Source organism: Apteryx rowi, unplaced genomic scaffold (genome assembly GCF_003343035.1).
Source record: "Apteryx rowi isolate R43461 unplaced genomic scaffold, aptRow1 scaffold_32, whole genome shotgun sequence".
Lineage (NCBI taxonomy): Eukaryota > Metazoa > Chordata > Aves > Apterygiformes > Apterygidae > Apteryx > Apteryx rowi.
This window is the reverse complement of record NW_020449641.1, coordinates 2,825,678-2,849,481: the sequence shown is the minus strand read 5'-3', so window position 1 is coordinate 2,849,481 and position 23,804 is coordinate 2,825,678. Positions and strand designations below refer to the sequence as shown.

The 23,804-nt window shown below is 43.7% G+C and overlaps 1 protein-coding gene across 21 annotated transcripts in view; it reads right to left on the bottom strand.

Annotated features, from left to right (window-relative positions):
* Positions 1-23,804, bottom strand: part of LPP (LIM domain containing preferred translocation partner in lipoma) — a 369,106-nt gene that overhangs the window by 166,393 nt on the left and 178,909 nt on the right. For 20 of the 21 annotated variants that reach the window (XM_026070809.1, XM_026070806.1, XM_026070811.1 and 17 more), the window contains one exon: positions 6,608-6,730. In XM_026070809.1, coding sequence (XP_025926594.1) covers positions 6,608-6,730 — 123 coding nt within the window. Of the gene's footprint in view, positions 1-6,607; positions 6,731-9,193; positions 9,330-23,804 lie in introns of those variants that run through there. The other variant, XM_026070826.1, reaches the window with a different exon arrangement.

The window sequence follows — 23,804 nt, the reverse complement described above, 5'->3', positions numbered from 1 at the left end:
ATGCAGCACCCACAGCCCAGGAGAAGCTGGAAGCAGCACAGTTAGACTGCCGCCAGCCTTTCGGAGCTCCCTCAGGCGCCAGGGGATGCTTCTTAGCTTGACACTTCTGCAGGAAGCTTCGTTCCACCCTTGCTGTCCCACAACCAAAAACGAGCTCTAAAGAAACCACATGCGGTAAAATACACCTACCTCAAATGAAAATCTACAGAGTGCAACTTGTTACTAGAAAAGCACTGCTCTACCTACCACTCTGTGCTGCTTGAATCAAAACCGTTTTGACACAGCTGCACAAATGCCCACAGATTAGACGTGTTCAGTCCAGTAGAGAGAGATCTGGGAATTTACATTTACCCCAAATATCAAATCTGAAGACAGCAGAAGCTTAGCCAATTTCAGTTCAAATTGCATTGAAGAACATTGAGCAATATTCTGAACACCTGAAAAAGCCAAATCCCACCGAGCCCCCTAAGCCACGAACTGCAAACTCTTTGTCACACAAACACTACAGGAGTGGGAAATTAATTCTGAACCTGCCAAATTAATCTGCTCGTACCCCTAAATTTTCTTCCATTCTCTCATTTGACTGCGTCTGAAAAGAAAGAAAAACATTCTTGACAACAACTGAAATACTAGCAAATGTGCTGTGGACTGCTCTTGCAAAACTCTTCCAACGCACACCAAATTAATTACCCGGGCTCAGTCAAATAACAGCAACAAGGAAATCAGACTCTGAGCCTGGACTAGTAAATTTGCACGCGCTGATCTGAAGAGAGCTTTAGCAGCCTGGTTTTCACGTAGCCCATATGTCAATCCCCCAGTCCAAACCAACAGCAATCACGGAGCTTTTTTCTATGCTGGGGAATGCTATTCTCTTTGCTGACTAGTCAGCTTCATTCATGATTGAAGATACCACTCCATGTAAACAAAGACAAACACCCAAACTCTTAGCTGTGCATTCCTGGCACAGATATAAATGGGGCATTAAAATTAGAAATGCACATGGAAAAATGCTCCTAGGAGTCTTCAGCACTGAACGTTTTGTCTTATTTCGTGGTTTCCAGTTCTGTAGCAGAAACTGCTCAATCCTGTCCCATCATTCTGCAAGCAAATAACGTCCATTTCCTTTCCACTGCTTTTGTTATCCTCAACCGGTTGTCAAAAGAAATAATGGAATAACAACCAAAGCTGTCAAACATTTGAATTCCTCTTAAATTTCAGACATTAGAAGATATTATTTTCCCAGTATGTTTAGAGCTTAATGAAAACGTATCACTAATTTTTTATTTTAATTTTATTTACTTCTGTATTGTTCTGCAGCTTACAGTAATATTTTGAAGTAAAACTCATCCTCACTCATTTAGGCTGACAGTTTTGGTAGTAGCAAGTGTCAAGTGGCTGGAGCCATGATGTAGAGGCAGAGACACAGGCATGACTCCTCAGGTACCTTACCTAACCCTGGCTTCATTTTCCTCGTTTGGAAAAAGGAAAAACAATTTTTTTTTCTTTTTTAATTATTTGTACAACCACATCACCTAAAGGCCTTCAACCCAGACGAGGGCTTCCTTTTGCTAAATGCTATACACATGGGTAATAAGACACAAATCACACGGAAGCAGTTGCCAAGCTAAACACACAGGAGAGATTACGAGAGGAAGCAGAGCAGAAATGCTACACTCAAGGTCATTTAGCAGGATGGTGGTAGCTGGGAATCAAACAGGTCTTCCGAGTACCAGCCCAGTCCCCTCTGGATCATGCTGCCTCCAAGAGCTGTAGACAAGCAGATTTGATCTTGACCATCAGAGTACTTTTCTGCTATTTGAATACTCTGTAAATTTGGGCCACCCAGTATTCATCTCTGAAAAAAGGCTAACTACCTTTGGACCAGGTACATCTTACTACCTGTACACAACCCACCAAGTCCTATTTTGCCAAACAGACACTCTATAGGAAATTCAGGATAAAACTCAGAGTTTCAGAATGTGGGTGTCTGATACCAAACAAAGCAATCAGCATTCAATACATAATTCACAGCAGGGACAAAAAGCCCTGAGCTTTCATATGCTGCTATTTCCAGTATTTCATTTTCACAGCCTCTGCTGGAAGCTTTTTCTCCACAGTCACAAAGTTTTCCTGACTTTTTTTTTTTAATGTAAACATTTATTTTCTGGGCTGAAATTTGGCATATTTTTTTGTTTAAGGCCTTGCTGCACACATCTCTTAAGCAAAGATTTAAGCAGCACAGTTAAAAAAGAAAAAAAACAACAACACTAAGTTGAGGAAAATACCCTCTAATAGTGTAGTAAGATGACCACAACATCCACTTAGTCCCCTACTTGGGATTCACCTAAGGTAGGCATAACCTCTGCTCCAATCCGTGGAAGTTATGTACCTAAAACCCTTGCCTACATGACCTCCTTTTACTACTAAACAGGTTCTCTACTTTTCAGTTTTCCAATGGGTTACTGCAATTCAGAAGGTATTATATGTAAATAGAGAACACACTGTAGCTACACAAGAGAATCTCTGTACTTTATATATCACGCTAACATTTCTAAATTTTACCAAGTGGGGGAAAAATATTAATTAGATTTTCTCATAATGCATCTGCAGTTCTTCAAACAAGACTTAAGGCAAGCTGATTTATTAGCATGCCCTTGCAATCTCAGTGATGTTGGTATCAGGTTAGTTTCCTTTTCTAATTCAATCACTGCATGAGCAAGGCTGGACCTGGCAGTTCCGAGAAGGTCGCACAAAATTCCCTAGCTCGATTGCTGTTGTGTCCTTTCTAAAACTTCAGCTCCAGAAAAATTTGTGAAACGTGGTCTCTCTCCTTCCAGCACGCACGACAGAAAACATCCTTAGACACTGCTGTGTTGCAGCTAAAGATGACAACTTAGTCTTGTGATTTTCTGCTGTTTTTGCTATGTGCAATTCTGAAAGAAAACCCCAGTATTTTAATTACTTTTGGCCGCTTCTGTGACTCAGTCAGAGAGACTTTCACTTGTAAGTCATGGGCTCTGCTTGGGGCTGAGGTGATGATGACCGAAAGCTGCTTCTCACCCACGCGTTGTTGATGGCCAATATGAAGTAAACTATCAATGCCTAGAAAGCCTCCCCTGCAGAGGCCTCTCGTGACAACTGCCTCAATCCAGAGACAAGAACTAATTAGAAACGAAGCCTGAGATAATCTTTCACTTTGAGCTTCAGCGATGTCAGGGTTGACTCATGCTGAGGTACCGGACTATGCAGACTCAAAGCGGGACTTCTTCCAGACAAAGCTGCCATAAGGCCGACATCCACTGTGGGGAGGAAGGATCTTTTCTGCTCTATGAAAGATCTATGCCGAGAAAATGCTTTTCTCCCTCATCACTTCAGAGGAGAGGGCAGCACACAGCTTTGCAGGACAACGGCATCCTCCCGCCTCTGCCCAAGACACAGGAAGCATCTAACGGGACCTGGGTGAACCTTCCATCAATACTACAGATTGGCGCTCCCATGCTCCCCTGCCCTGAAGAAGGCAAGAACACCAGGTACCATCTTGGCACTGTTGATCCCAGGTGTCAAAACTCTCTCCTTGCTCCCTGTTAGCGGTGGCCAATTTTAGCTCATGGCAATGTCCTTATTTCCTGTCTGGCACACAAGAAGTGCTCCTCTGCTTCGTATTTATATGCCAGCTCATGTCTGCAATAGTGGCAAAACACTACCTGAGAGAGGCCCAGGTATGCCACCCCAGATAGTCTAGGGATGGTCACTCATCAGTGTCTTTAACGGCAGGTCTGCTGGCCACGGGGAAATGTCAAGGGTTAACAACATCCCTCATTCTGAAAAGTATTATGGACTTTCCAAAACTACTGTCCAGGGAATAATCCCTCTGCTTTGGGTCCACCTCCCACTGGACTGTCTCTCACTGGAATCCTAAACTCATGCAGAGTATTGCAAGAGCTTGTCTGTGTGTAAATGTATGCTGACCAAGGTAGGGCATGTTAAATAAACTGCTTGTCATTATCCCAGTATAACACCTACTCCAGTACGCGAGGACTATTTTACAGTTTAGTTTATGCTGCTTTTAAACTATTTTAAGATAAAATAAAAAAAAGAAACAGATCAATAAAATTTCTCTTATTCCAGAACACGAGTATCCACAAGGGCAAGGTATGCCAATAAAATTATTATAATGCTTTAACTCCGTAAGCACAACTGGAAAAGTCTTCTCTAAAAACAAGCCGTAACTCTATTTTTCTATCTGCAGCCATTATCCTGATAAATTTGGGAAGGTCAGCTAAGGTGTAATCCAATAAATGCGCTGATGTTCTGAGTAAGTACCTCACAATTTGCAGCCTAATCTATTATCCTACTATAAGACCATCAAATGACTCATCAGTTTTAATACCTAGTACAGATCAAACAAAGATAAATATCAAAGCTTTGCATTCTAGTTCCACCCTTCAAGGACTTGTTTCAGTACTTTTTAATTACAGCAGATGACACATTCAGCTCTGACATTTGCTTTTTCTAACGGCTATAGTTAATAGTTGCCGTAATCATACTTTTCATGAGACATAATTATGTTAACCAATAAATATTGAAAAGTCTGACAAACTGAATGAAGAAAAGTGGCATTTGGTCCCAGATCTGAAATTCCGCTTTTTTTGTCCACAGTAGCTATTGTAAGAAACACACTAGGGAATCTCATCCTGACATTCCTGGGCTCAGGGGGACAAATCTTTGTAGTCCCCACCAGAACTGCAGGCAAAAAACCACATAAACAAATGCATGTGCCAGGCAGCACACATGATCCTGGACGTTGCTGCACTTAAAAAGTCAGATCAAATCCAGAGCAACTTGGGCTATGCCTTCTGATTCTACAGAAACTCAAATAAGCCTACAGAACTTTGTAATTGAACTCTGTGATTTTTTATAGATATATTACAAGTACAAAATAAAGCAAAAAAACATTTTACTCACCCAATTCCAGATCTCAAAAAGGGAAATATGAGGAGAAAGTCAGCAGTACTGTCAGACAATTGCAAAAGCTATGTGAAGTGGTTTCAGAAGTTACATGTCTCTAAGACACGGTAGCTGACTATGCAGGCACAGCAAATAAAAATGAATAGGACAAATCACTTCCAGTTAACTCTCTCACAGTGTTTTGATCCTATAAAGCCTTTCTCAATAACAGTGTGCATTTGTATGTTTGGCCCACACAAACACAAACGAATGCAGATTATTTGATACAGTACATGAGCACAATCACTGTTAAAACTTGTCTCATTTATTGCAACAACAAAAATCCATTGGGAAAAGGACCAAATCATATCCGGTTTATGTTGCTACTGTTTTTTTTGACTGACTGACCCAAATCAGACTGTTTAAAAGGTCTGTAAGTTTATGCAAGAACTGTGTACATGCAGCTAGAATGAAAAAGAGGTTTATTAGGAGGTCTCTGCAGAAAGCAAGGGATTCACACAGGTCAAGATGCCAGAGCCTCTGCTTGCAGACGGACACCTGGGCTGGAATACAGATCTGATAGAACTCCATTTTTGCTAAGTCAACATTCACATACTTAAACATGAGCAAACGTAAATGATCTCTGATCGCTATTTCAGTTCTGCTCAGAAAGTATTGTTTCTCAACTGCCCAAAACAAACGTAACAATGAAAAGAACAAAAAGAGCCAAAAACTAGAGAGATGGCCCATAGGGATAATGGATGCACACAGTATCATTCAACTTGCTTTTCCAATTCTTTTAACCTTTGAGGCTTTAATCAGAGCTGATATTGGTCAGATGAAGACGACATACGCATAGAGCTGCGTGCATACCTACGAACACATATATGTATAACAAATGAGACTACTCTTGAGAAAGGGAAGTGAAGTAGCTGCACAACCGGGCACAAACACATTTGGGATGAATGTAAAGATCTCATGAATTGCCCTTTTTAAAGTGCCACTGAGGTGTCACTGTTTCATACAACAAAAAGATGACACCTTACCAGAATTTAAATAGCTCTACTCAAGTATTACCTACATTAGTGACAAAAATGAGCTGAGCTCCTGTCACCCCAACAGTCCTTGTCTAGACACAGAAGAATAAGTGGAATTCCAATCTGCCTTCCTGCGTTACCAACCACTCTGACAGCTGAGCTATGATCCAAGCCACTTCATCGCCACCGATTAGACAACAAAAACAAAAGAAAACAACTTGAGATGCAGATATCTGGATCATTCTAGCAGCGTGACAGATAAAAGTTAACAAAGAAAATGTGTAAAAGTACTTGTGAATCGAGCAGGTTTTAATTCACGAGCTATTGTTGACAAAACTTGGGGAGAACGAAATGCCATTTTTTGGAAGTATTTTTTTTCCAACAATCTCTGCAGCAATCTAGCAATTGCGATCAGAGACCCTTTGCTCAGCGGTACTACAGCTTTTGAACTGGTGCCTCCTTTGGAGCGGCTGCTCCCTCCTTCCCATTGACAGCCACATCTGGATGCTATCAGGACAAACTGGCACGCCTGCTCGCAACAAATACCAAATGGTTAGCAAATTGACTCCAGCAGTCAATGCTGGCCTGTTTCCCACTCTCAGTTTACGCAATGCGCCACTAACCTGTTGAGACCGAGGCTTGTAAGGAGAGCTGCTTTCTAAGTCAGCCAGGATGCTGGTCAGAGAATCAATTTCTGCATCTAAACTGGATCGTCTCTCTTCAAGGGTCTTGCCGCCAGGATTCACCTTAAAGGAAAAAGAGTTCCAGTTATTCAAACCACTTGGCCTGGCACATGGTTTCCAACAGTCCTCAAATGGAGCTGCTGACATGCCCCAGGAATATCTCTCAGCTTGCATGGACAAACATGTTGAAATGCTATAGCTGCCTCCATAATCTGGGATGAGCAGAAAACCTCCAACACACAAGGATTTAGGCTGCTTTGGGGGTTTTCTTCACACATTTCCCACAATGATGCTACTGTGTTAAGTTTACTTTGAGGATTAGGAAACTTGTGCTGTGGAGGTGAGTGGGTAGGATAACCACAGTCTCCACAGCTGGAAAAGCTGTATTTTAGCACGAAATCTGGCTGGGCAGTCTGAGTTAGGGGACAGATTTGAATACCTGGATTCTGAAAGCATCTTTTCTGCCAAGTCCCCATCCAAGAGGAAGCACAGACAGAGCAGAGCTGCAAGCCTCAGTGGCCAGTGACTAGCCACCTGCACCTATTATTATTTTTAATGAAGCTGGGGTACCTGTCCAATTCGACACTTCTTCACAGTTTCCATCTAGAAAATGAGTTCCAAGGAGGAGCAAAAAATTATTTTTTTTTCATCCCTGGTTCATCCCTAGCTGACTCAAGGTGAAGGGCACTATTTGCAATAAGTAGTGACAAAATAACCCCTTGGGAAGAGGGGTATTATGCAGGAAGGTCCTCCTCCAGAGTGGCCACTAGCCTACGTTCAAGACCCTTTCGATTCAATGCATCTTCCATTCTCTCTGTTTTCAAAATGTCCCAGCCCCACTTAGACCCAGGCTGATAGGGGCATTCACTTGAAGGGGAGAGACATGAATTTTAACAACCACCACCCTGCCTACCCAAGCAAAGAGCAAAACCCCAGATCCCAGCATCCCAGGAGAGTGTGCCATCCCCAAGCTATTGTTAGAGGGCTGCATTACAATCTAGAATAACTGTTTTAAAAGAGGAGTCCTTCACGTTCTTCGTTTCTGAAAAAACAACTCAGTCCAAAGCTTCCAGGGAAGAACTCCATGCTGTACATCCCAACCAACACAGCTACAGTGCGTAAAGCAAGGAAAACACCTTCCTCTTCAAAATTTTCCATGGCTTGGAAATTAGGGAACTTCAGCAGGAATGAGAACTGTGTGTGCCCCAGCACACCTCTCCTCTCCGAGCAGCCCAGAGTGATCCAACAGCACCGCTGCGCCCAGGGTCCTGCATTTGCAGAGGCTGTAGCTGCCACGCTCTGAGCCGGCTCAGCGTTGCGCCTCGCGCCAGCCACTAAGGCCCCACACCAGCTGTGGCATAGGTGCTGCACAACTTGTCCCAGCCCATGCTTGTGGCAAGCGCAGGAGCAGGACTTCCTGAGCCATGTGAAATATTGCACATTTAAATCTTTTCTGAACCTGAGTCATAGTTAGTATTTGTCTTGTGCCCTTCCACATCTGTCTTATCTGCAAATTCCTCTGTGTGCACCTGCAGAGCTCAGTACAGAAGAGCTCACTTTCAGCTCGACTGCTACAATAATAAAAGTGAATACTGAAGAATTATATAACAACTCACCTAATTTCAACCATAATGCCTCTTCAGACTATACCAGCACTTCCCCACAGACAACCCAGCTCTGTTTGCCTTCATGTCACCAAGTTACTTCCATTTTCCAAGCCAAAAACTAGTCTTTCCCTTTAGCTCACTGACTGCTCCAGATAGTTTTTATTTAAATTTCATTTCAGGAGCGCTAGATCATTACCTGTTTTACAAACGCCCCAGTCATCAATCCGACACATAAATGGCAAGTTGGTCAAAGAGAGACAGCCTATGCAAAGCCAGCAGGCTCTGATCTGTCAAGCTTATACGTGCTAAGGCATTCATTAGTTCCTAATGATTATTAAATCTTATAGGATTACAATAAATTTGGCTTGACTAACACAAAAATGAAATCTCCAGTACGCTTTATGCAAGAACACATCATTTAAAAGGCTGAGAGTCAAGTTAGAAACTACTTATAAACCCAATTTTTTTGCCTATTTTTATTGTAGAGCCAGTCAAAAATTTTCCAGCCAAACTATTTTTCAGGAAAGAAATACTTTTCACAAGAATCACTCCAGATCATTACTCCTGCCTAGTTGTAGGTACTTGTATTTTTTAATCTGAAAAAGTCCAATTTCGTTTTCACTATTAATGCACTTCATTGCCTTTGTTTGGTTCTTCTCCATTCTCCAATTATTGGCCTACAATAACTACAGGGCAGCCACAGATTTCTCCATCACGGTGCTAAACACAGCCCACACACAGAAACTGAGATTTCTCCACTCCTAAAAATTTTTAAGCTAAGCAGTCAAAAGCCATCCTGGAAGTGGGGAGAGATGTGGAGGGCACCCAAGGCCCCAACATATGAGGTGATAAACTGCGCAGCAAGCCACTGGCAGAGCCAGGAATAAAACCAGAGACCATGAAACTGAGGTTTTAGTACCCTGGGTGTGGGACTGTGCTGACCCTGGAGAGATAAGACAGTGGTACATAAGAAGATCATCCAATTTCATTTCAGCTTCTTTGCATTTCCGTGCCACATTATGCCCAGGTTCTCATTCCCCAGAACGATTATGCAATAGCTGACTCGCAAATGCTGCAGAACAAGTTGTAAGGTTGTAAAAGTTAAATGTCCTTAGGAAACCTAGAAAAATAAAATAAAAAAGCATGGAAACATCTCTATTGATTCTGGGATCTGTAAAAGATTTATTTATTCAATTAAAATATAATCAACATAGATTAAGAGCCCAATTCTGCAAAGGTTAGACACAATGCAGTATGCCAGTGCCAACAAAATAATGCTACCGATGTTTGTAAGGGCCTATTGGGACAGGACTGGACTTTTAGTACATCAGAGAAATGGCAATTCTCGCAAAGGCAGATTTCTCCTTGCTTCCTCTTCCCCAGCTCCATGAATCTCACACTTCTCTGCATGCAGTGCTCCAGTTTCAACTGAGAGGTTTGTTGCGTGTGGAAACAAGAGAAGAATTTGCAATACTAACTTTAGTAAGAGAGGGTTAAACAATTTCTCTTCTCATGCTCTCCATCATGACTTTGCTATAAAAGTTTTATGGTATTATTCTGGAACAAAACCCAAGCCCTAGGTCCCAAGACACAACAGGTTAGCGCAGACACGGTTCTATTCTGAGGAACCCAGACTGGTTAAGCCCCGGACTTAGCAAACATAGAAACCGGAACCAGAAAGAACTGCTTATTCTATTTCTGCCTGGATTTACCGTATTGTTACAGACATGTCACTTGTGCACCCTTCCCTTCAGCCAGAAGAATACGGAAAAATGGGTTTAAAAAGAAAAAGGATGCTATTTCTGGCCTGACCAATGTGAGTTTGAGAAAAAGCAAACATGAGCCTACTCAGTCCAACAAATTACTCATGCCAGGGAATATCCACTCACGTGAATTTCTGCAACTCCTACAGTCCTATCCCCTGGCTCAGTCCCTGCTGCAAGGCAAAAAAGAGAAAAACTGCAGAGTTTCACCACTTGGCTTGTTTGGCCGTCCCAAATTCCTGGTGTGCAGCTCGGAGCAGCTGTGACAGTAAGGYATTGCTGAGCCCTGTCAACCCACACTGTTCTGACGAAACCAACTTTAATTTTGCTAATCCTATCACCCAGYACCAGTCAGTGTCACAGGTCGCCCYTCRCTACCCCAAGGGATATTCATTTTCAGAACATGCAGCATCTCAATGCAGGCACCTCAAAGTTTAGCTCACTGTGCTAAAAAGGCTATCAGGCCATTCACTGGGCTAGAGACACAAAAAGCACATTGATTTCCCTAGAGGCCATCCTAGATTACCTGCTTTAATCACACTTTGTAAGCTACAGAAGAGGAATTAGAACATTTGTCATGTGTCCAAGCCAGCTCCTTGCAGCAGGTTYAAAAAGACTGGGAGAAACTGGCTCCCACATGCCCTTCCAAGTTCCTCTTCCCTGACCCAAATTCCTTTCCCTACCCAGACACAACTTCCTCTCCTTTATTCTCCTGTCCATCCTCTCCCAATCCCTTGTGTCTCTTTTCTTCTCTGCTCTCAGTCTCTGTTTCCCCCTCTCCATGCCCTGTTCACCTCCACGCAGTGTTGCAGCTTGGGGCAGTCAGTAGGCCCTTGGGACAAGGGCGAGATGCACGTGTCCTGGGCTGCCAGGTTGGTTTCCAGGCCCCTGCGGGGACTCATGTCCATGCCCAGTGGWGTTGCTAAAAGTGACTCTAGAGTCACAGGGTACGAATTCCACCAATTCAATTCAACAGCCAAATGCCTCAACATTTTAAGAGCATCAGGATTTTGCACTCTGCAGTGCAGTTTTCCAGCATCAAGATCAACCTCCTCCCCACCCTTCTTGGCCTTGCTCAAGTCTGGCCTGACATAGGTTGAGCTGAGCATGTTTCATGAGTGCTGCAGCCAGTTCATCCTCTGAGCTGTACACAGGAACGTATTGGGAAATGCAATGCTATCATATACGTACAGACATGTCCAAGACAGCAGAGCCAAGGCTAGACATGTAACCTTCCTTCTGGCATTAACTGGCTCTGGACTGCTTCACCATCCAAACTTCACACTCTCTTGATCTTGCTTTTTGTATGGAAGCATCAGCCGTGTCTGGGAGCCTTGCCACTTGCCGCTTAGTCTGAGTTCCGTGACTCGGCTCCCTCACCCAACAATATCTGCCAGTCTTCAGGTCAGTTGCAGGTGAGAAATCCACTCCCGACCTGAGGGTAATGGCACGTCTCCCTGTAATACTGACAAGCGGAGTACCTGCTGCAGTATCTCCTAGGGCTCCAGCACTGGTTTAGTAGGGAAGATGCACTCATTCCATGTCTTCCCCCACAGATCTCCGTTCATGAACTGTCACAACACTTTAGACAGTTACACCTGTACACTTGCCTTGCCACACTGACCCTGGCCTGTGCTTTCCTAAGCAGACAACCAGAAAGGAAAGAAGGGAAGGAAGCAGAATCCAAACTGAAGAGCACACAAGGAGGATAGAAGGTCTTCCCTACACCCTACTCCATGGGCCCTGCATGCAACAGGGGTCCCAATGCCTCCTTTGCAGTCACAGGTTACAGAAAACCTCATAATTCGCATGTGGAAGAATGGAGATAAACACCACGGAGACAAGAAAGGTCATAGCTAATGACTGGAAATAAAYGGGCTGGGGGGCCCCCCAAGTACAGAGGTTTCACTGGGAGAGTGCGATGCTTGGGGAGCTCTCTGGTCTGTGACATCCAAGAGTGGGGAAAAGCAGGGATGGAAAGGTAGCAGTGCATGGCATGGGAGAGCACTTTGCAGCAAAGGCAGTGATGGTGCCATGGCGGGAAAGAAAGGACTAAGCAGCAGAGTGAGGAAGAGGGGCATCGAGGCAAAACTTGAGTTGTGAGAAGGTAGACAGTAGATAAGGACTTGTGCCCTGAAAGACTTCCTTGTATTTTGCTCTAGCAAACCTCACTGAGACACACACAAGGTAGCAGAGCTGGTAAATTCTTGGCAGATGTAACTGGCCATTGGTTTCACAGAATTCAGCTCCTTTAGCTTGTCACTTCACACCCACTTGTACCTCCTAAAATCCAAGCAGCTACAGGGCAACCTGCTGAGGGTTTAGATCCCTTGGGGACAGGATGAAGCCAGACTAGGCTAATCTGGCAAAGAGACAACATGGCATTTGGCACTTGCAAAACCTCCTTCCATTTTTCCTACCTTTTATCCTTTGCAGACCTCCACCTGCTGCCTGCTTCTGCCAGGTCGCAACCCCCACCAACAGTTTGAAACTCTCTGCAGGCTCTGGAGATCCTTGGATAGAGACTGAGGTGGTACAAAGAGCAAATGAAACAGCTCTCCAAACAAGGAGTTTGCATCTCTTTCTACTCTGTGGCCTCAGGCACTGGGTTTAGACAGAGCCACAGACAAAAAAAGAAGGATGGGGCTCTTATTTTCTATTTTAGCTGGGGCGAAGAAGAGGGGAAGGATGTTTGATTTCAATGGCATCCACTTTACATACAAGAAGAGACTGTGAGAAATTTTAACCAGGAAGAAAAGTGATTCAGTCTTGATACACTCCAGGCTGGAGTTTGTGTTTAATTTTTTTTTTCTTTGCACTTTCTCCAACAATATGACTGCCAGAGGCAAGATCCTTTTCAAACACACACCCTTGTTACCCTGTCTCTCTTGCGGTAGAATTTCCCAGACTTCTTTCCAAGGTCACAAAAGCCCTCTAAAGTGCAAAAAGACACTGCAGTGGCAAAAAAGATGCATCCTTAAGGGCATATATCAGAAAAATGAAGCATCCAGAAGATAAGTTGCTGTGATCTATTCTCCCCTGAACCTACAGACAAGCGCAAACATTTTGTTTCAAATTCCCTAATATGAATCAAAACAGTTCAAAGAGGCTGCCCCACCAAGCACGCACATGGAGACAAGAGCTGACTACAGCACTGGGGGCGGGGGGTGGGGGGGATCCAAGATGCTTGGACTTGATGCAAAAGTGCTGTTCCAGGCATCAGGGAAGGGCTGGAAATGTAGTCATGCCCTTTAAAAACAGGGAGATTGAGTCTTTTGAAACAAATCTGAAATGATGGAAGATTTCAGCAGATGTGACTGCAGTGATTTCAGCACACATGATTCTATCAAGGATCTAATAGAAAAGAACTTCCCTGCTGTTCCATCAGGCTCAAGGCAGGCCTGAAACATCCTTTTTAGTCTTTTGATGACATCAAGGATAAAAGCTAAAGGGAAGTTAGTATTTGATTTATTTTTTCCCCTGCTCTTTCTTTTTTTAAGTCACGGAATAGTTTTACCTGGTTTATGTTGCTGCATATTAGCTGGACAAAAGAACAACACTYGAAAAGTTAGAAGTGGATTGTCCAAAGATGTCATTCTGTATCACTCTAATGCTGCTGTCATCTAACTGAGCGACACTTCCACAACTCTGGCCACTTCTGAAGATCTCCCCATGAGCAGGTGGGCTTACCTGGAAATACTTCCTAGCAGGGCATAAAGAGCAGGGAGGGATGCCAACCATCCACTGAACATTGGCCTCCCTTACTGTTCCAAGAATAGCCAAAAACCGTGCCAAATGCCAAAAATGTGCCAACTCTGTCCCTTGGCAGAGTTCGCATCAGCAACTGTGCTGCAGCAAACTTCAGGAGACAGAGATGCAGCCATGCAAGGCGCAGGGGAGTGCTAACCACCAACAGTGCAGAGTACAGTAAAGGGTGCCATGTTCCTGAGGTCCAAGCTCAGCTCAGTCCAAGAGCTGTGGTACACATTTGGTCTAGCCATAGTCCCAAAATCAGTTTCTCCACCCACAAAAAATGTAAATAGTAGTGGGTTCTGTGAGGATTAAGTGGTCTCATCTCTGAAGAAACGGGGTGTTGCAAAGAACTGCTTGGGATCATAGCTGGAGCAAATGAACATATTGACAAAAAAGTTATTTGCTAAGCATTGCTGAGAGACATCTTGCTATATCTTAACAACCAATTTATAACCTTACAGTGGTGGAGGAGCTTAAAAAAAGGACAAATAATAATAATAAAGAAATAGAGAAAGCAGGTAATAGAAGAAGAAAGCATGAAACTAGAAGCTATYGAAACAAAGAAAATGGGGCAGGTATTTCTTCACACAACATGCTGTTAAGTGGTGGAACCCCTTACTGCAAAATGCTGTGGTTTTTGCAAGTTTACATGGATTCCAAAAGCAGCTGGAGAAAGATATGGAAGAAAACTCCATCAAGAAATATATATAATATATAAAAATATATATTATTCCATGCTTCTCCTTACCCTCTCATATTTTTCCCTGGATACTTCCTCCTGACCACTGCTGATCTGACCCAGTTTGGCTCTTTACAGACATTTGCATTTATATGAAGCCTCCACTTGTGCATTGTATCTGCCCGCTGACACCAGCCAGCGTCACTTCTTTTGCCAGTGAGTATATGTCAGTCTCTGCAGGTTAATAACTGATCATCACCACAGCACTGGGGTTCAGACCAACGCCTGGAAACCCCCTTCTTTCCTCCTTGCAGCCGAGATGATAGAAAATCCAGCGGAATGCATTCAGCCTCCTGGGACACACGCCAAGGAGAGCAATCTCTTCCTCCCCACACAGCCTTCCTCCTCCAAGTGCCAGCTAGACACTCCGTTAGGAGCTTCTCAGAGATCTCTGGTCATGGAGTAACAGAGACAACAGCTCTTACGGGAGAGACTGCCAGGGAGAGTCATGGAAAGATCAACTTCAAATGAGAGGTTTTGCCTTTCGGCACTGCCTGCATTACATGCATTAGCCTGACCAAGGCATGGTCAGCAGCAGGACTGCTAAAAAGTCCTCTTCCTTTTATTTTTCTGAGAGAGAGAAAGGGGAAAAATATTTTGTTGCCATTATGAATCTGTATTACAATAAAGTCTTTGTATTTCCGTAGAAATCAGTCTGACAGGCACTGCTCACATGAATAGTTAGAAAACATCTCTGTCCCAAGGAGCTTATTGTCTACTAGAAACCAGACCTGGAAAGGGAAAACGGGTAGAGGGGGAGCAGTGAGTACCAGAGAACACTAAGCAGAGTAAGTCTGAAACGCCACAAAGCTCCTTCTGGCTGCCAGACAAAGACACTAATCCACTGGGCCAAACCAGCTCCTCAGAAAGCATTTCATCTCTGCATTTGACGTCCCAGCCCTGACAGCACATCATCGGAAAGGGAGAAAACTGCCACCCATGCCGCCAAAGCTCCACTACAATTTTACTGCAAAACCAGCCTGCGTTCACACAACCAGGGGACGGATTCGAACCACCGGCCAGAGGCTGTGCATGAGCACTTAATAAGCCATTGCCCCCTGCACACCCAAAGATGAGACCCAGATCCTGAGCCAGCACCTCAGCCTGGCGCTGGGGATGACACCACCAGAGCAGAGGGGCATGGCAGTGCCAGGTCAGAGCCCAGGACCACCTTCCCTCCCAAACAGCTCCTGCACCTAACATCAGGGAAAGGGGGTCTTTTGCCACAAATGTGCACGGTTTACCCAGACCTGCTTTCAAGACCACAAAAGATTTGGCTCTGGAGAAGCAGGCTGAGGTATCTGATGAGCGAGATGACACCACAAAGGAGGACGTTTCATCGTGGAGGTTCAGGAGATGGGTTCCACRCACCGGGCACACTCTGCCAAAGCACCAGCCTGGGGCCAGCAGCAGATCTCCCCGGGGGCAGTGACAGGACACAGGCAATAGCGCGGCAAGCAAGGAGACACACAGCACTCCCCGTCCTGCTGCCCTGCGCAAGCCCAGGATGGAGCAGAGGAAACGTGCTGAGGAGGAGGACGCAGCAAGCAGGTCGATGCACCCAACAGAGTCGCCTTGCAGCCCAACCGCACTCTGCAAAGCACCCAAAGCATGCAGAGGTCCCGACATCTCTACCGCAGGTTTCAAACCCTCACATGGCTTTTGGGGGGTTTCCAACCATAGGGTTTTGCTCATGGTAGGGAGTCCTGAAGGTTTTAAGATTGGCTAAATGCAGCTTTCCAAAACTGTGACATTAAAAGACACAGCAAAGCAGGAAACATCATTCAGTCAGCTGAAGGATCTTTGTACTGCGGCCAGCCGGTGCAGAAGGAAGAGGCATCGCGATCCTCAAGCACACGAAAGCAACAGGCTGAGTTTGATAAGGAACAGCCCAGGGATGAAGAGAGAGGAGGAGTCCCATGAGCCGGCATCTGCCAGAGCAACAGACCCGACGGTCCTGGTACTTTACTTAACATGTCTGATCAAAAGCTTCGGGAATCTTTTGTGCGTTAAGTGCTACCAGATGCAAAATCAGCAGCAAGATGAGAACTGTATTAATAAACTAAGGAGGCACATAAAGTTATTTGAAAACTGAGTTGGGAAGATGGGGAGAGAAGGGGGAGAATAAAACCAGTTTATTTTTCCATTAAGGCAATTTAATATTCTCCGGGTGGAGTTAAATCACTCGTCCTTGGGAATTAAATTGAATTAGTGAAACGTTCTTGTTCATCAGCAGAATATACAATAGAAAATGGAATATATCATTTTTTTCTTTACGTCTTCTGCAGGACAGTGCTACTTTTCTATTCACAGAGCAAGAATAGTTGGCCATGAAATCCTTCTGACCCAGCATGACTTTCACTGACTGTAACTAACTTTACAGCAGCTATCCTTTTTCTTTTAATTAATGCAATTACATTAGGACTCATTATTGATAATTATGGCGACTGTTAAAAGTTTCCCCTTTCTTTGCCCACTCCCCCGCCAACCTAAAATCTGCTCCAATATCGTCACAAATTAATGTTTAATTAGCCATCAAGCAGAGCTGATGTTCCCTGCAGAGTATTGCTGCTTGCAGAAAAAATGAAAACTAAAAGGAGATATTGGATATTTCATCATCTGCCTCCAATAGGAACCACAACCAAAGAGTAACCAATTACCCCAACATAGTTACAAAGTTTAATCAATACAGAAACCAAATAGCTCATTAAGTGTCAACTACAATAAACGAAGGCCTTTCCACTGACTCTTATTGCATGAAAGTTACATTTATAAATGATCCCATGGCAATTTCCAAGAGCAAAGACTCTTAACTTCCACATCCTGGCCAAATTGCAGCTTTCCTCTTTCTTCTCCTAGTGTAAGAGAACAGGGAAGAGGAGGATGCCTCTAACTGCGCAGGACATGTCAATGTTCATTCATGACAAGCCACGAATTACACACACCTAACACTCATCTGCTGTCCAAGGTATTGCCTTAATGAACTGAACAGCCACGAGAAGACAGGTGAGAACACTCTTGCAATATTCCCCAACTGTTTTGACATTTCATTTTGTTTCCTATTCATTATTATTGTAACAACTCATGAAACTCTTCTTCAAAACTTTTAAGTGAGCTGCCCTGTCAAATAAGAGCAGGCTGAAAATGGTAAGGACCAAGAAAAGAAACACATATAACGTTTGACAGGATTTAGGTTGGATGGCTTTCCACAAAATGCTATCAGAATGGAAGCCATACCAGGGAAAACTACTTCTAACAGCAGATTTTTCCTATTCCATAGGGGAAAAACACCAAACAATCTCCTTCCCCATCATGTGATCCTGAAACAACTAATGTGCAGAGCTGACGCTTAGCAATTTTACTTCTTTCCATGCTTKTGGTGAGACTAACACTGAAACACTGTGCCCAGTTCAGGAGTGAGCATTTTAAAAATTTGAGAGACTCCCCCAAAAAGCCAAACCAGCTGACAATGAGAGGCACCGAGAGCTCAGTTGGTTTCACTTATCATAAAGGAGACTGAATAGCAGCTTGACAGCAATATATAAACAGCTTCACAGAATGAAAATGCCAGAGAGCAGATTGCCCCATCTAGCAAAATAGAATAACATACAGTAGCTGGAAGCTGAAGCCAGACAAATTCTATTGGAAAATAAAAGAGGTATTCAGTTATGTGTAATACTGCAGGTAATTAACTACTAGAACAAACTTCCAGGTTTTCTCCATCTCTTGATACCTGTGGATCAAGACTAGATGCCTTTGGTCTCTCTGCATGTGCCTGGCTGAAGTCTTCTGATCTGCGATATTCAGAAGGGCACAGCTGACAATTTAACGGCTCTGCCTGGCCCCGAATCTATAGAGGGGAGAAAGTAAAGGCGCTGCTGCATTCATAAAGATCTGTCGACATCACTTTGTGTTTGTACCGCTTTAACTGGAAATTAAATTTACATTAACAAAYTCTTTCCCACACAAGACTATATTGTGACAGTTAAATGAAGAGCTTTTAAAAAGGGACACATCTCAGGCAATTTTAATCAAAAAAGATAGGTTTTGTTAAAGCTACCAATTTCAGAAAATTAAGGTTGACTAAAACTGTTTTTAAAAACTCCTTTTGGAATTTAATCACATGTTGGAAACCCATACGCAGCTGCTTGTGTCACCTGCAAAAAGACTGCATAAAACATAAGCATATGCTTAATTTTACATGTGTGCTTAAGTTCTATCAACTTTAATGAAGTTTAAGCACACAGTCAAGCTTCTCTGAATTTGAGAAAGCATTYCTGAACAAGGGCTGTGAAGCTATTATGAAATCAACACAAAAAAATATTAAAATTGGCTAGTCAATCTTCACAGCCTGAATAAGCTCCAAATGCAGAAGTTAAACATATAACATATTTCTGAATTTGTTTGTTTGTTTTGCTTAAGAGGAAGGCATACACGCCAAAAAGTTTGCAAGGATTCAAGAGTCTCCCAGAGAGCTTGGCAACATTTCACAAAAATGGAGGTATAGAACTACATGAAAGTCAGTGGCTTGGGTTTGGCTTCTTTCTCAGAACTGAGTCAGGTTAAAAATCTAGTATATGTCTCTAAAAACTGAGAAGAGGAAAATCTGGGGTCCACCGCAGTACATGAATTTCTGGGAAGGAAGCCCAGCGCTGCATTAGAAGGCATCGCCTGCTGTCATCTATAAGGCAGGAAAGTCTCAGCTGAGCAGACCCCACAGGACTGATTCAGCGAGGAAGGACCTTGCCTTCAAGAAGTCTGCAATCCCCATTTCCAAACCTTTGAGCCCACTTTTATCTTGCATCCTTGAAGGGAAGGCATGTGTCTAGTATTTGATTTGGATTGATGGGTTTTCTTTCTTTCTTTTTCTAAACACCAAATTCCCTGTCTGGACACCTCKCCTTCTAAACATTTCCTGAGTGAGAACGTCAGACAAAGAAAATGGATCCGAACTACACACAGCTCTGAACAACAAGTAATCTGCACTGCCCAGAAACCCACAATAAAACTCTGCTAAGAGAATTCCCAGTATGTAGATCCTTTTCAGATGAGCTCTGAGGTTTATTTTGGTACCGTCCAAATGTAGATAAATGAATGCAAGTTGCTGCTTTTCAGTAAGAATTCATGTCTGAAAGCAGCTGTGCATCAGAAATCGCAGTGTCCCCAGTACACATTAGGCCTCAGGAAAATATCTTTTAACTCTACTTCTGCTTAGAGCCAATACAACCATAGAAGCCAAATGGGATTTACTTCAGCACAGAAAGCATATTCTCTACCTAAATTTTTTTAAGACGCTTAGCCAGTATTAGCATCTACCGAATCCTGCTCCCKGCTCTCAGACAGGAGCCTTACCCAGAGCTGAGGGAAATGCTGGTGCCACAGCCCTTGGGCTGGCCTCAGCAGCTAAATGTTCAGGGAAGACATAGAAGTACATTGCAAGGCAGGAGAAAGGGAATTTGCAGACCCAGCCGTAGGGATAGGAAGGGGAGAACAAGTCAGGAATGAGCAGAGCTGAACATGAAAGCTAGACCTGAGACAACAGGACRCGAGGCCGTGTCCATGGGAAAACAGTCACGCAGGAAGGATGAGGCAGAGAGGGAAGGAGCTGTGGATCAGGATGGCTGAAGGAGAGAAAGCTTACACGGCACCTGTGACAGAGCTGTCACTTGCTGTCTTAAGCAACACTTGGAGTTGCTATAGCTTGGCCCAAACCTTTCTGTTGTTTTTTTTTCTCACACAACTAAAAACAAAAGCCTGAAAATGTTATATGATGTTTTCCAGACACTCTCATTCTTATGTGTTCTTTGTGCATTAAAGCTAATCAACTTGCTACATTTTCATTAGTAAATCAAAACTGAAAAATACAATTGTGGGGAATGGCTCTGCAAAGACTGAATTTAATAGCAGCAGACATTTAAAATCATGCATGCCCTTCTGTCCTAGAAAAAATTCCTCTAACTCTGGCTACAACAACATTTCTCATTGGCATTTCTACCATCACTCAGCTTGCTCAGTCACTGTGCTGCACACTCTTTGCAAAGCCAACWCTTTCTGACAACAAAACCGCCCGTCACGGCAAGCAAGGGTCAAAGCTTTGTTTTTCTTCAACCATGGAATGGAAACTAAAAAGTAGAGAGGGAACATGCATTTGAGCTGATTCAATTCTTGGAGTTTAGATGCATTCCCATCTTTTCTATAATGTGTCATTACCGCTAGACAAAATTTCCAGCAACAAATAGGACAAAATTTGCCTTACTCTTTGAACTGCTCTGGGAGCTGTAAAACTGAATTTAGACARACAACCAGATTCTCTAATTAGTACTTCTGTATCTCCTTTCCTCTTGTTCGATCAAAATTTAATTCATTACCACACAGTATCGCAGTACTTAAAGCATCAAAACCAAGGCAGGAATCCCATTCTCTCCAACTTCCTGCTCTCTGCAATGTCCCAGCCTACCATCGTGTCCAAACTTCATCAAAAGACCTGGTCCTCTTAACCACATCTTCCAATTCCAGTCAGCTTCATAGAAAAGGCACAATACTTTCTCTCTGCTACAATTTTTACAATTATTCTTGGCTACTGTGACTGACAGACTGTTCGTCTCAGTCTCGCTGCTGCGTTAGAATTCCCTAATGCCACAGGGGCTACCCAGGATTTGACATGAAGCAAGTGGTCTTGAGAGAGATTTCTCCTGGGACCTCCTAATGCACCAGAAAATTTAAAYAGTACTCAGAAATAAGAATGGAAATATCTTTAATACTGATCGTGTTATCTCACTCTCTTCCATCAGTTAGCTCATCTGCTTCGATGGGAGAATKCCCACATCTTCACATCTTCTTTTTTCCATCTGCTTAAATAAGTCTACTTTGGATACAGTGATGTTGTTACTTCCTTTTGTCTGTCACAGGCCAGTATTGTCTCTGTCTGACAGGAGAAAACGGTCTGCTTTCTCTGCACTCTCTCCACGCCTCCCCTATTACTTGCCACGTTCAAGTCTCTATTACCCATGGGTGGATAATCCAGGTTACGGATTAACYTCTCTGCAGTTGTGGGCACCGAACCTGGCTCCAGCACCAGAAGCGCGACGGCATACCAGGAAGAGAGGTACCCACACAAGGCAGGATGTGTCCACCAGGGCTTGTAACTCAGCACAGCACCGGGGGACACAGCCATGCTGTTTGCACCCAAGGAGCACATGTGCATTACACTGCCTTGGGTCTTCGCTTGGGTTCATTTTAGCTTAACGATCTCCGAGCATCACAATCAACAGTATCTCTGACCTTTCTTTTTCCTGTTACAATTTTTGGATGGTTCCATACCCTTATTCACGTATGACCTGTATGATCTGCATTTGCTTTTGTTTTATCCTGCTAACCCTGTTCCCTCACCTCATTACCATTAGTTTGCCAGCTTATCAAAAGCCACTTCTGTTCCACCTCCCAATGGGTTTCACAGGCTCAGTAACAATTCTGCTCCCAAAGAACGCATCAGCATTAACGAGTACATGACCTCCCACATTTTGCATATGCTGTTACTACATTAAACAATAACATAACAAATACATTAAATAATAAAGTAATAACCATGACGACAATAATAAGAATAGTTAACTTTCTGGATCCTTGCTTCCTTTGTAGTCCTTGCCGAGAGGTTTAGCTATTAAAGGCTGTATTATGTTATAACATTGCCAAGATATTAATAGCCAAGCAGAGAGATGAATGGCAGGCTTACGTTGTACAATTAAAACTTTTCCAGTTTACCCTTTCAGTAAAATTTGTGGTTTATAATAAGCATCTTTGTTTATTCTGAAGAGAGTAAGGACTGGAAACTTGCATAGATGGGAACAGAGGTTCATTAAAGATTTAAAATAGAATGTGGTTTGGCATTGTAAAACAAACATGCGTATAAGATGGGTTGCATCAAGAGCTGACTGAAAGAAATGCTCAGTGTTCCTTTTCTCTTGTGATCCTGGATTTACTGGTCATGCTACCCACAGAAAGGGATAAAAAGCAGCGGGGACAAAATGTGCTTGMTTGTTCCCCGATAACATGGAGGTTTGCGTTACATCCCCTCTCRCTATGCATTTCCTATATATGCATATATAAAAATATATACATACACATGCAAACATATGCATTTTATATATCATGCATCTAAATATTCATCACCATATACACTTTGTATTACTGATTTTTCTTACCTTAGTGCCTAGAAACTCCAGCTACAGACCGAACACATTGACCTGCACAGAGAGCCTGCGAGCATTTAAACATGCAGAGCGCGTACACATTATTTGTTTGAGCCTAATTCGGAACAAGGCAGACTCCTGTTTCTCAAACACTGAGAAAGCCAGAGGAAGGCAGACACATCAAAAGCATTCCAATAAAGCCAAGATTTGAGTAAGAAGGTTAACATTACCAGGTAATTTATTTATACTGTTGGACATGGCTTCATTTAGATAAGAGGCAGTTGCTTACGACATGGATTTTAATAAATCAGGTTAGGAGTCTCAGAAATCTGCCCAAGCAGGCTTGCAAACTGAGAGCCACGCACACAGACCACAGCGTTATCTGCAGAATCACCGAGAGCTGCTGCTCAGTGCCGGGAATGCGGCAGCCCTCTCGTCAGTGAGACGAGCGCCGTGGCATTACGGATGCTCTTTGCTAGYGAGCACCTAAGCCCAGGCCAACAGTCCTGATGATTAACAAAATCTAGCACTAGAGGGAGGCTGAACACATGTTCTGCTCTCTTCGGCCTTTTCAGCTTCTCCAAACGTTACAAGGAAGGCGATTTACAGAAAAACCAGAGCCCGGCAGCGCTTCCAAACTGCGGCGCGGGAGATGCGCTATTTAAAGCAGCACCCCCTGTTGGCAAAAATCACGCTTTTTCTTTCCCCAACAATTTGTCAATACACGCACCCAAGGCCCCCAAAAAGTTCCTTCGCGGATCTGTCTGCTTGCTTAGCCGATGAGTCACAGCCCACGGAGAGGCAACAACCCTAACATTCGCCCGGAGGAAGTCAGGCAGCAAAATGCCTAGCAACCTCCGGTGCTTAAAAGGATAAGGCGCTCTCAGCTCACATCTATCAACACCTTCTCACTCCCTCCTGAGAGCGAGCCTCAGGGAGAAGAGCCGGGTCTCTTCTAAGCGGTCTCCCAGAGGACGGCGTATTCGCCTTCAGGCCACATTTCAGCACTTCTCCTCTCCAAATCCCTTGTCAAAGCAGACCTGCCCTGCTCAGCCCTCCGCTGGTCTCCTGCGTGCCGCAAGAGAT